The sequence below is a fragment of the Cebidichthys violaceus genome, unplaced genomic scaffold (genome assembly GCF_023349555.1).
Source record: "Cebidichthys violaceus isolate CVI_PGR_0920_01 unplaced genomic scaffold, fCebVio1.0.p SCAF_60, whole genome shotgun sequence".
NCBI classification, from domain to species: domain Eukaryota; kingdom Metazoa; phylum Chordata; class Actinopteri; order Perciformes; family Stichaeidae; genus Cebidichthys; species Cebidichthys violaceus.
This window is the reverse complement of record NW_027176817.1, coordinates 467,501-480,000: the sequence shown is the minus strand read 5'-3', so window position 1 is coordinate 480,000 and position 12,500 is coordinate 467,501. Positions and strand designations below refer to the sequence as shown.

At 39.5% G+C, this 12,500-nt stretch overlaps 2 protein-coding genes across 3 annotated transcripts in view; both read right to left on the bottom strand.

The window, feature by feature from the left end:
• Nucleotides 1-492, bottom strand: part of LOC137889958 (calcium-activated potassium channel subunit beta-4-like) — a 17,999-nt gene extending 17,507 nt beyond the window's left edge. The window contains exon 1 of the mRNA XM_068734015.1: nt 205-492. Within this exon, the coding sequence (XP_068590116.1) occupies nt 205-369 (165 nt within the window). The 5' untranslated portion in view covers nt 370-492. The remainder of the gene's footprint in view (nt 1-204) is intronic.
• An 8,030-nt stretch (nt 493-8,522) lies between these two features.
• Nucleotides 8,523-12,500, bottom strand: part of LOC137889952 (CCR4-NOT transcription complex subunit 2-like) — a 12,109-nt gene continuing 8,131 nt past the window's right edge. For both annotated transcript variants that reach the window (XM_068734005.1, XM_068734006.1), the window contains exons 14-15: nt 12,352-12,496; nt 8,523-9,648 (exon numbers count right to left, since the gene is read on the bottom strand). In XM_068734005.1, coding sequence (XP_068590106.1) covers nt 9,562-9,648; nt 12,352-12,496 — 232 coding nt within the window. In that variant the 3' untranslated portion in view covers nt 8,523-9,561. The remainder of the gene's footprint in view (nt 9,649-12,351; nt 12,497-12,500) is intronic.

The following is a 12,500-nucleotide window of genomic DNA, read 5'->3' as shown; positions in this document are numbered from 1 at the left end:
TATAACAATAAATACTTCTCTCCCACCAGCTCAAAACACACAACTATGAACGTCAACAACTCTGCAGAATAATACTAATAGTTCACTAATACTGCCTCCACCAGCCCTACAAGTACTACTACTAGTGAGTACTACTACAGAGTACAGGTCCGAGGCTCCAGCAGCGCGTCAGCGGCTGCCGCTGGGAGCCGTGGCCGGGCTCACCGTGCAGTTGGCCGGCTTGCTCTGCAGACTCTGCAGCGTCGGGCTGAGCCAGCAGAAGCCCAGGATGAAGAGGCTGAGGATCCCGCAGGCGATCAGGAACAAGCCCAGCCGGATGCTCTTGTCCTCGGCCTCGGAGTACTCGTACGACACCCGGATCTTCGCCATGGCAGCTCCGCGGAGACCTCTCCGCCGGCATGGGAGAGGAGGAGGACCGGTGGAGGAGGAGGAGGAGGAGGAAGAGGAGGAGGATGAAGGATGAAGGATGAAGGATGAAGGAGGAGGAGGCAACGCTGCTTGGCTGCTGCTGAGAAACTGTTGAGTTTAAACACCGGCTGCTTTCTGTCTCTAAATCTGTTTCACCTTCCTCCAGCTTCATTTATCCTCCTCCTCCTCCTCCTCCTCCTCCTCCTCCTCCTCCTCCTCCTCCTCCTCTCTCTACTCTACTGTCTCTATTTATCCTCTATTTTATTCTATCTCTGTTCATTTTAAAATAAATACTCTAAAAATACATTCTACTTCAGCAAAAGTAGCAATACTTCGTAAATTTATATTTCAAATTCTAATGATGGGAAGTAACTAAGTACATGTATTCAAGTACTGTACTTAAGTACAGTTTTGACATATACTTTTACTTAATTTCAGTATTTCCATGTTATGTTACTTCATACCTCCAACACATTTATTTAATACTTTTAGTTACTTCAGATAAATAATACGAAATATAATCCATTTGTAAATGATGAAGTATTATTACATTAAACTACAAGCAGTAGATAAAGTCCTTAACATGAGCTCAATAATAATACAATAATATACATTCTATTGCATAATGAGCACTTTTAATTTGGTACTTTAAGTATATTTTAATACTTTTGTAACATATTCTTAAATATTTTACTTGTAACACAGTATTCCACATCACAATCATATTTTTCAGAATATTTCCTCTTTATAAAATGGAGAAAAACTGTTTTACAGCATTTTATTTTGGGAATGTCACCACTGACACCCAGGCTGTTATACTGCAATACATAAATATTGCAATACTTTCATCGGTGGTATGTGGGTCAATCACTCTTGTGTTACCTCGTTAATCTATATATGTGAAGTACATATACATGTAGCTGAGTAGAAGTATAAAGAAGCATGACATGGAAATACAAAAGTACCTCAAAATAGTACAAAAGTGAAGTACTTAGTTACATTCCACTACTGTAGATCAGACGAAAACAGAAACACATGGGACACATGGGACACATGGGACACATGGGACACCCCCCCGGCCTGATGATGCAATCCAGATTTGTGTTTTCTATTTGCTTGTTCTGCCGATGCTACATGCTGGATGAGGTAATCCTCTTAGCAGCACATCCGTCTCTCATCCTGGGTTCCTCAGGGACAAACATATTATACCTCAGTTAGTGGTGAATTCATATTAAAGGGGACGACGTGATTTGTTAACGATTTAATCCGACAAAATATGACAAATATGTGCCCGAATTTTGAGTCGATAACTGAAAGGAACTTTGTCAACGCTGACATGTTTATTTGTGAAAATAAAGTTGGCGAAACGATCTCTATCTAGCGACCTGGAGCTTTCGATCAAGTCGCATGAGCTTCTGGAAATTGTAGAAGTTTAAATTTCCATCAGAGGATTTTTGAGGCTTCTTGTCCGACTGTCGATAAGACGCATCTTTGAGATTGAAGTCACTCGTTGGTTTGGGGAGTTTGGCATCTTGGCCGTTGCCAACTTGTTTTTTGTCAGACGCCATCATTTATTTTGGCCGTCAATATTTATTTATTTTGCCATCACCATCTTGTTTTTCTTGGCCCGTGGCCATCTTGTTTTTTTCCATCCCCAGCTTGGTTTTTGACTGACGCCATCTTGTATTTTGGCCATGGATATTTTAGGTTCTGGCAATGACCAACTTGGTTTTTGTTCGTCGCCATTTGGATTTTTTGAACATGGTTATTTCGTTTTTTTGGTATCACCGCCTTGTTATTCTTGGCCCATGGACATCTTGGTTTTGGGCCATGAATATTTAGATTATTGTCCGTCTCCAACTTGTATTTTGGTCATCACCTTTTTGATTTTTTGCCATCACCATTTTTAATTTCTTAACACTTGGACATCTTGGTTTTTGGCTGTTGCCATCTTGGTGACACTACACTTCATTACCTTTAGCTGTGATGACACAGTTTCTCTACAGCAATCAATGGAGTTTAATTTCACCGCCTGTGTGAGTGTGTGAGTGTGTGAGTGTGTGTGTATGTGTGTGTGTGTCTCTGATCGCTCTTAAAGATGCAACTAACCGTTCAAAATGGCTCCCAAGAACTAAACAATCAATAAGATGATTGATATGTATCGATTCCTCTTAACCGGCAATGAAAGAGAAAAAAGGCAACCATTGACAAGACAATGCAAGTACAAATATGAGGTATTTATACTTTACCTGAGTACTTCCTACTTGTACATCTCAGAGGTACATATTGTACTTTTTAGTATACTACATTGTAATGTGGGAAAAAAATTGACATTTTTCACCTTTAAGCACCAAATATATAAATAAAACGCCTCTAGTGTTTCTTTTTCACTGTGAAATAAAGTCGGTGAGTAAAAAGGTAAAATCCTGATAATGAAAGACACAGTACATCATCACAGTATAAATATCTAAATGATATTGTCGGTACTATAACTCGTCTCGGCCTGTTGTTGCGTAAACGTGAAGCTCTGAGCGGCTCCAGAATAAAGCCTCGGCATTCTGCAGCGGTAATCAGGGAGGCATGTGGCCGGATTATTATCATCTCTGCAGATCAAAAGATTACAAATGAAAACGGACATCAGCAGAAACACACGAACACACAGAGAGAGAAAGCAGTTTGAAACGCACAGAAATCTACATCCTGACATTAAAACTCTCAGGCTGCATGTGGGAATAAATAAAATGGAGGAAAGTCGTTTTCCTGGTGACGATGTGTCGACAGTTGGCCTCTGTGGATTTTGGGCTTTCAGGGAAATAAAACAAATAAAGCGGATTTAAATAACGGGCCATGGTGTGACTGATCAGGCTGCACAGTGTTTGCTCCAGCTGTCAGTGTAACGGCTGCAGTAATATCCGTCATTATGGAGCCGACGGCAGGTTTATCACTTTTATCTGCAAACAGTTTCACTGTAGAACAAAAGTGAGCTCTTATTGTGAAAGTCCTGACATGTGTTTAGAGTTTATTTCTACTTTCTTTCTTAGTTAAAAGAAGGATTTCTGCCTTCAGCTGCAGAATGTCACTTAAAGAGACACGAAACAACCAGGAAGAGAGTCACACTGACCACAGAGACACAGAACGACTACAGAGAGACGCAGAACGACTACAGAGAGACGCAGAGAGACGCAAAATGACTACAAAGAGACGCAGAGAGACGCAGAACAACTACAAAGAGACGCAGAACGACTACAGAGAGATGCAGAACGACTACAGAGAGATGCAGAACGACTACAAAGAGACGCAGAGAGATGCAGAACGATTACAAAGAGACGCAGAACGACTACAAAGAGACACAAAACGACTACAGAGAGATGCAGAACGACTACAAAGAGACGCAGAGAGACGCAGAACAACTACAAAGAGACGCAGAACGACTACAGAGAGATGCAGAACGACTACAGAGAGATGCAGAACGACTACAGAGAGATGCAGAACGACTACAGAGAGACGCAGAACGACTACAAAGAGACGCAGAGAGACGCAGAACAACTACAAAGAGACGCAGAACGACTACAGAGAGATGCAGAACGACTACAGAGAGATGCAGAACGACTACAGAGAGATGCAGAACGACTACAGAGAGACGCAGAACGACTACAAAGAGACGCAGAGAGACGCAGAACAACTACAAAGAGACGCAGAACGACTACAGAGAGATGCAGAACGACTACAAAGAGACGCAGAGAGATGCAGAACGATTACAAAGAGACGCAGAACGACTACAAAGAGACACAAAACGACTACAGAGAGATGCAGAACGACTACAAAGAGACGCAGAACTACTACAGAGAGACGCAGAACTACTACAAAGAGACGCAGAACGACTACAAAGAGACACAAAGATTATAAAACATGTAAAAACAATCTCAACAAGACATAAAACAATCTTAAGACTCATTAAAAACTACATAGAGGCTCAAAAAAAACTAAGAGCTTCTTAAAAACTACAAAGAAACTCAAATAAACTACAAAGAGTTTTTAAAAAAACTACAGAGACACAAAACGACCAGTAACGACACAAGAATAAAGTGTCTCATAAACAACACACAGGAAGTTAGATTTAAGACATAAAGACTCTTTGTTTACATTTTAAACCTCATCACCACGTTAAGAAGTTGGTCCCCTTTGTTCTTACTTTATGATGATTCACTGCAGATTAATCTACATTGTGTTGATGACGCGAGAAAAGAAAAGTAAAGTTTCACTTTCACACCTTCGCCTCCTCTCCAAGTCTCTCACACGATGTCACACTTCTCTTTTTTTAGACTAGTTCAGTCGGTTACATAACTGTTGAACATTAAAAAAGAAAACAAGTAAAAAGAAAAAAAGAAACATCCAGGACAAAACAGAACATATGAATACAATTAATTAATTTAATCTGCCGTCTATAAAACATAATAAAACATAAAGAAATGGTCCATCTTGCTTCAAAAGAATGAAAGGTAACGTCTTCAAACGTCTCGTTTTGTTTGACCAACAGCCCAAAAAACAAAAATATATTACATCTATTCATATCAGCAAATCCTGGAAAACGGAACAATTATGAATCGATTATCATTCGCTGTAAGTCGCACTTCTAGACTGTAATTTAATGAAGGTAAAGGTGCGTTTTATTTGGTAGTTATTAAAGACAACTCTCATGATGCTTCACCCTAAACATGTGAATTAATCCGTCTTATTAAATATGTTTTTCCTCTTCTCTTCATCTTCCTCTTCATCATTTTAACAGACGGCTTTAGTCTCCACTGTGTCTCTACTGCAGCAATAAAACCTGCTTTTATCATCACATTAAGTCTTAATTACTCACATATTATTGGTGTGTGTGTGTGTGTGTGTGTTTACCTTCAGGCTTTAAACAGACTTCCTCCTGCAGGTTTCTTCCATTTCCTCTGGTTGTCTCTCAGCTGTTTATTAATATTAAAGGTGGCTGTAATTAAACGTCAATTTATTGATAATAATTTTATTTAATATTTTAATAACTTTATTTGTTGTTTTTTGTTGAGAGGTGGCGCCATCGTGAGGTCAAACTACTGAAGCACAGCTGATAAAATCAACCTCACCACACAGTCCATTTAGTAGCTGTTCTGGAGCTTTCGGTCCTCAGATGTTGGGCTTCTTCAACAGCTGCTAAATGGACCTGAAGGTGAAATTGATTTCATCAGAACTTTTTCTGTTAACTTGTAGAACATAATTCAGTTATTAAAGCTATATATATATTATAAAAATAAAATACATAATATATATATATATATATATATTTTACTTTGAAGTAATGGAAACACTTCTATTCTTGTTAATAGTGAAAAAGCAAAAGAAAAGTAACTCTTGGTTTTAACTTTTACAAAATACAAATCTTTGGAGACTGATTAAGTTTATCTTCAATCAGAAAACTACAAATCTGACATAAAATTAAACATTTTAACTCAAGATCCACGTTGTAATTCTTCCCGTTTAACTAAAAATAGATTAAAAACAACATATTAACAGTATTGTCTTCTAAAAGTTAAAACAAATTGTTTTTTTTGGCAGTTTTAATCCAAACAATTTTCCACATTTTGAACAAGTTATCTCAAAACTAACTCGACATTTAAAGCAGCTACGAGAAAACTTTCGTTATGTTGATTTGTGCGCCCCCTGTGGACAACAGTGGTAACGCTTTTATGAGCACCACCGCCTGTTCAATCCTATTGTTCAAGCTGTTTGTAGGAAGCAAAGAGGTAAAGTGTCTATTAGTGACCATGTGAGATTAATAACTAATACAACGAAGGTGAAACTTAAGTTTTATCCAAAAAACGTAAACTTAAAATATTGACATAAAACCAAATCACAACGTATTTAATAAATAAAATAGACGTATTACTTACCAGTGCAGGATATAACTTAACAGTTAACTGAGAAGAAGTTGATGTTTTTAGGGTTTACCTGTAGTGAAGATATCAGGTAAAAGTGATGAAGATGAAAAACTAAAATATAATAAACACCCACGAGTCCTCCTTCAGTTTCATTACCAGAATATTTATTTTATTCTTTTTCCTATTAAAACACTAGCTGCCATATTTAATAAAACAGCCAAACGGCCAAGTGCCTCAAGTCCTCGATCCTCCAATCAAATCGTTTCTTTCCCCCCAAAACAGGGTGTGGCATGGGGCTCTGTGGGCGTGTCCTTGGCTTGTTGCTGCTGCGATGTGAACGAGCCGGGCCTCGGAGTCAGAAGGCGGGGCGGTGACGTCGTCGCGGTCGTTGGTGGCGACGTCATCGTCGAGCGTGGTCCCCTGTAAAAAAACGTCTCCGTGGTGGAAGTCTAGTATTGCATCGTTTTACCGGCGACCAGCCGAGTGACGGCGTCCTCGTTCCAGACACACTTTTTTTTTTGTTTATTTTTTACCCTTTTTTCTTAAAAACACTGCCTGGTCTGTATGTGTTTATATATATTATTAAAATATATATATATATACAAACACATAGCTGTACATTGGTGCCTCCTGGAGGAAATTTAAAAACAACAAATAATCTGATATTTAGTGGGACACGTATACAGATATATATATTTTAAAAATATTTTCCTCTACGTCCACATGCAAATAAAGCTTGAACATTGCATTCATGTGGCGTCAGAATAATTGGAAAATTGTGTTACCGTTGCCTTGAGTCGGCAAAAAAATTCCGGTACACATTTAATTTGTAATGTGGTATTACATTTTTACCATTACAGATTATCACGTTTTGTATAAATAAAGAAATAATTAACTATTGTTTAACTATAATTAGAAAATAAGAAAATATTTTTAAAATATCCGTATACATGTAGACGATGCCTAAAAACACAAACATTTTGGGAAACGCTCATTCGCTTCCTTGCAGAGTCAGACGTTCAAGCTGACGCCGCTCTCGTGTCTCTACGCTAAATATGAAGCTAACACCAGCAGCTGGCTAGCTTAGCATAAAGACTGGAAACAGGGGGAAACAGCTAGCCTGGCTCTGTCCAAAGGGAACAGAATCCTCCTACCAGCTCCTCTAAACGCTGGTTAACTGTTCATCTTATTTGTTCAATCTGTATAAAAACTGAAGTGTAAAAAGACATCTTCATGCTAAGCTACGCGAATCTTTGCTAGCTGTAGCTTCATATGTAGCATACAGACATGAGAGGTATCGATCTGAACATCGGACTCTCCACAAGAAAATTTAATTTTGGATTTTCATATTGATCCTGAGAGAGGCGTCACTCCTGCAGTCTGATTGGTTTGAACTGTTGCCGGGCAGAAATTAGACAATAAATGTAAATTAAAGTAGAATAAAGAAACATTAAAAAAAACAGGGAGCTCCACTGGAAGAGGAGTAAAAAAATAAAGATGAAAAAGAATAAAGTGAAAAGTGGGAAAGAGATGAGTCAACGTGAAAGATGTGCTCACATTATTAATCCACCAAACTTCATCATTTATGGCTACAATGTTGCTGTTTGTGCCGTTATATTTTGAAGAATAAGTCGTTAAATATCTTCAAACAAGCGAAATAATCTGCAGATGCAGTGAGAATATTTCTAATTATTTGTATGAAGTATTTTGCAAAAATAATATTTTTTTTGATTCTAGAGTGGTCTTATTGTTTGGAAAGATTTTAGTATTTTTTTTTTTTTAATTTTAAGTTTTTTATGTTTTAATTCATGGTTTAAGTCTGTTTTTCAGGGATGTCTTTGTATTATTTCTCAGTAAAGTTCATATTTTTGGCAAGTTTTCTTGAAAAAACTTGACAGTTGAAGTCGTCAACTTCAGGGCTGAAACTACCGAATATTTTTGATTAAACTACTGATTTAAAAAATAAAATGATTACTATTATTTATGACAAAGAAAAGAACTCTCTGATTTGAGAAGCTCAAATGTGAGAATATTGAAACTGTTTCTGCTTCAGAAACGGCCGAAACGATTAATTATCAAAATAATTGCTGATTATTAAAAACATATGTAGATTAATTGATAATAATAAAAATAATGGAATTTAATTACATGAAATAATTGATCAAATGGAAAGTTTGAACTCTGATGATCAAAAGGATACAAATAAAAAAAATATTTGACTTTATTTCAGGCTGAAATAATCTACAATAAAACATGTAGACTAATAGTCCCCAAACAAAAAGCACTATGTTCTCTTGTTTTGAGTATTTTCTTTTTAAACTACAGTGACCAGCTGTTGTAGTTTCAAAAGATCTGCACAAAAGAAATACAGAATAACGGCCGAGTCTTTCCTTTAAGTGAATAAATACGTGATTAAAAAATGGCGAACACGTCCCTCTCAGAGAGACTTTACCGAGTTTGTTTCTGGCTAAACTTAAAAATTAAAACGTGCTTCACGTGTCGCCACATAACATCGACAACCGCCCCCCCCCCTCAAAAAAAGATATTTTTTCTTCTTTTATTATGAAATAGTGCTACAATATACATTGCATGTTCTCTCCTGACGCTCCGCTGTCTGCTGATGTGTGTGCTGCTGCTGTTGCTGTTGTTGTTGTTGTTGTTGTTGTAATGCTGTTGGAAAAGAACAAACCTGGTAAAAATAAAGATAAATATTTCCCTGCGAGCCGTGTGACACAGAGTGGAATAATTATCCACCTGACAGGTGATTTGAATTCTGTTTAAAATCTGTTTTTTCTTAAAAGCTTCTGTAGACAAAAAGCAAACGCGTCTAAATGTTTAAGAGCGAGTAGAGACACGTCCACCGGTCAGACAGTGCTCCTGTTGCTGTGTGCTGACGTCTGAGCTCCACGTTAACGGATCAATCTCATGGAGGAGGGGGGGCGAATAAAATAAAATATAAAATAAAATAATTAACTAAACACAAAGTGAGGTAAAGGACGAACAGAACAAAATAATCAGGAAGAAGTTAAAATCATGAAGTCTATTCAGGCTGTTGTTTTGGGGGAGAAGGAGACGGGACAAGTCCTTATTGGCCAGATTTGCTTTTTGAGTGTGAGTGTGTGTGTGTGTGTGTGTGTGTGTGTGTGTGTGTGTGGGTGGGTGGGTGGGGGGGTGGGTGGGGGGTGATGATTGACAGGCCAGGAGGGCCAATGGCAGGCAGGCAGGCAGGAGGAGGTAGAGCCAATCAGAAGGCCTGCTGGGCAGGATTGTAGTTGAACGTGGAGGGAACGTGAGGTCGCTCTTCTAGTTTCTCGTACTCCAGATGAAACTCCTGAAAAACAAGACAGGAAGTCACATTTATTACTGCTGTGTGTGTGTGTGAGTGTGTGTCTGTGTGTGTGTGTGTGTATATATACATATACAGTTGTGGTCAAAAGTTTACATACACTTGTAAAGAACATAATGTCATGGCTCTCTTGAGTTTCCAGTTATTTCTACAACTCTGATTTTTCTCTGATAGAGTGATTGGAACAGATACTTCTTTGTCACAAAAAACATTCATGAAGTTTGGTTCTTTCTTGACTTTATTATGGGTTAACAGAAAAAGTAACAAAATCTGCTGGGTCAAAAATATACATACAGCAGTGCTAATATTTGGTTACATGTCCCTTGGCCATTTTCACTTCAATTAGGAGCTTTTGGTAGCCATCCACAAGCTTCTGGCAAGCTTCTCGTTGAATCTTTGACCACTCCTCTTGACAGAATTGGTGCAGTTCAGTTAAATGTGATGGCTTTCTGACATGGACTTGTTTCTTCAGCATTGTCCACATGTTCTCAATGGGATTTAAGTCAGGACTTTGGGAAGGCCATTCTAAAACCCTAATTCTAGCCTGATTTAGCCATTCCATTACCACTTTTGATGTGCGTTTGGGGTCATTGTCCTGTTGGAACACCCAACTGCGCCCAAGACCCAACCTTCGGGCTGATGATTTTAGGTTATCTTGAAGAATTTGAAGGTAATCCTCCTTCTTCATTATCCCATTTACTCTCTGTAAAGCACCAGTTCCATTGGCAGCAAAACAGCCCCACAGCATAATACTACCACCACCGTGCTTGACGGTAGGCATGGTGTTCTTGGGGTTAAAGGCCTCACCTTTTCTCCTCCAAACATATTGCTGGGCATTGTGGCCAAACAGCTCGATTTTTGTTTCGTCTGACCACAGAACTTTCCTCCAGAAGGTCTTATCTTTGTCCACGTGATCAGCAGCAAACTTCAGTCGAGCCTTAAGGTGCCGCTTTTGGAGCCAGGGCTTCCTTCTTGCACGGCAGCCTCTCAGTCCATGGAGATGCAAAACACGCTTGACTGTGGACACTGACACCTGTGTTCCAGCAGCTTCTAATTCTTGGCAGATCTGCTTTTTGGTGGTTCTCGGTTGACTCTTCACCCTCCTGACCAATTTTCTCTCAGCAGCAGGTGATAGCTTGCGTTTTCTTCCTGATCGTGGCAGTGACAAAACAGTGCCATGCACTTTATACTTACAAACAATTGTTTGCACTGTTGCTCTTGGGACCTGCAGCTGCTTTGAAATGGCTCCAAGTGACTTTCCTGACTTGTTCAAGTCAATGATTCGCTTTTTCAGATCCATGCTGAGCTCCTTTGACTTTCCCATTGTAGCGTTTGTGGGCGTTTGTATCCAATGAGCCCTATTTAAATGGCCTCAGAGAAGTCACCAGCTGTAGTCACTCATAATCACTCACAAGAAGTTAAGAGGCCATGCTATGAAGCTCATTTCATTGACACAACTTTCTAAGTCACCAAAATTGCTAATTCATGTTGCTGTATGTATATTTTTGACCCAGCAGATTTTGTCACTTTTTCTGTTAACCCATAATAAAGTCATGAAAGAACCAAACTTCATGAATGTTTTTTGTGACAAAGAAGTATCTATTCCAATCACTCTATCAGAGAAAAATCAGAGTTGTAGAAATAACTGGAAACTCAAGAGAGCCATGACATTATGTTCTTTACAAGTGTATGTAAACTTTTGACCACAACTGTATATATATACATGGGTCTTGTTCGCGAGTGAGGGAACAATGGAACGTGAGATTGGCCGGAGAATCGGAGCAGCTGGGGCGGTATTGCAGTCGCTCTACCGCACCGTTGTGACGAAAAGAGAGCCGAGCCGCAAGACAAAGCTCTCTATCTACCGGGGGGTCTTGGTTCCTACCCTCACCTGTGGTCATGTGGACTGGGTCATGACCCAAAGAATTAGATCGTGGGTACAAGCGGCCGAAATGGGTTTCCTCAGGAGGGTGGCTGGCGTCTCCCTTAGAGATAGGGGGAGAAGTTGGGTCGTCCGTGAGGGACTCGGAGTAGAGCCGCTGCTCCTTTGAGTGGAACGGAGCCGGTTGAGGTGGTTCAGCATCTGGTGAGGATGCCACCTGGGCGCCTCCCTAGGGAGGTGTTCCAGGCACAACCGGCTGGGAAGAGACCCCGAGGGAGGCCCGGGACCAGGTGGGGGGACTATATCTCCAAACTGGTCCTGGGAGCGCCTCGGGATCCCCCAGTCAGAGCTGGCTGATGTGGCACCGGGAAAGGGAAGTTTGGGGTCCCCTGCTGGAGCTGTTGCCCCCGAGACCCGATCCCAGATAAGCGGTCGAAGATGAGATGAGATATATATATATATATGTAAAATAAATGTATAAATAAATAAATATATAAAATAAAATTAATATATATACTGTATCTATAATCGTTTCCTAAAACTAACTAAGTTTACCTTTAATTAGCTGTAACATCGATCAGTCGATCGACAGAAAAATACTCTGTTATTGTGATAATAGAGTATTTGGTTTAAAGTCATTTTTAAAGCAAAAATGAAACCGGACATTTGAAGACTCCTCCTGTGGCTCTAGGACGGATATATTTCAGTTTTAAAGACCAAAAATATGAATGATTAATCACAAAAATAAATAATGATCCTACTTCATCAGGTTTATCATCATCTGACGTGTAAACGAAGCGGTTTACCTTCGCCACCTTCCTCCAGTTGAGGCAGTCGAAGAAGTAGTAGGTCCCTCTCTCGTATGCGTTGGTCTTCAGCGTGGGCTCCATACCCGGAGCTCTGGTGATCCAAACCCGCTCCTCTTTATGGTACCGCCAGTCCCTGTTAAACCTAC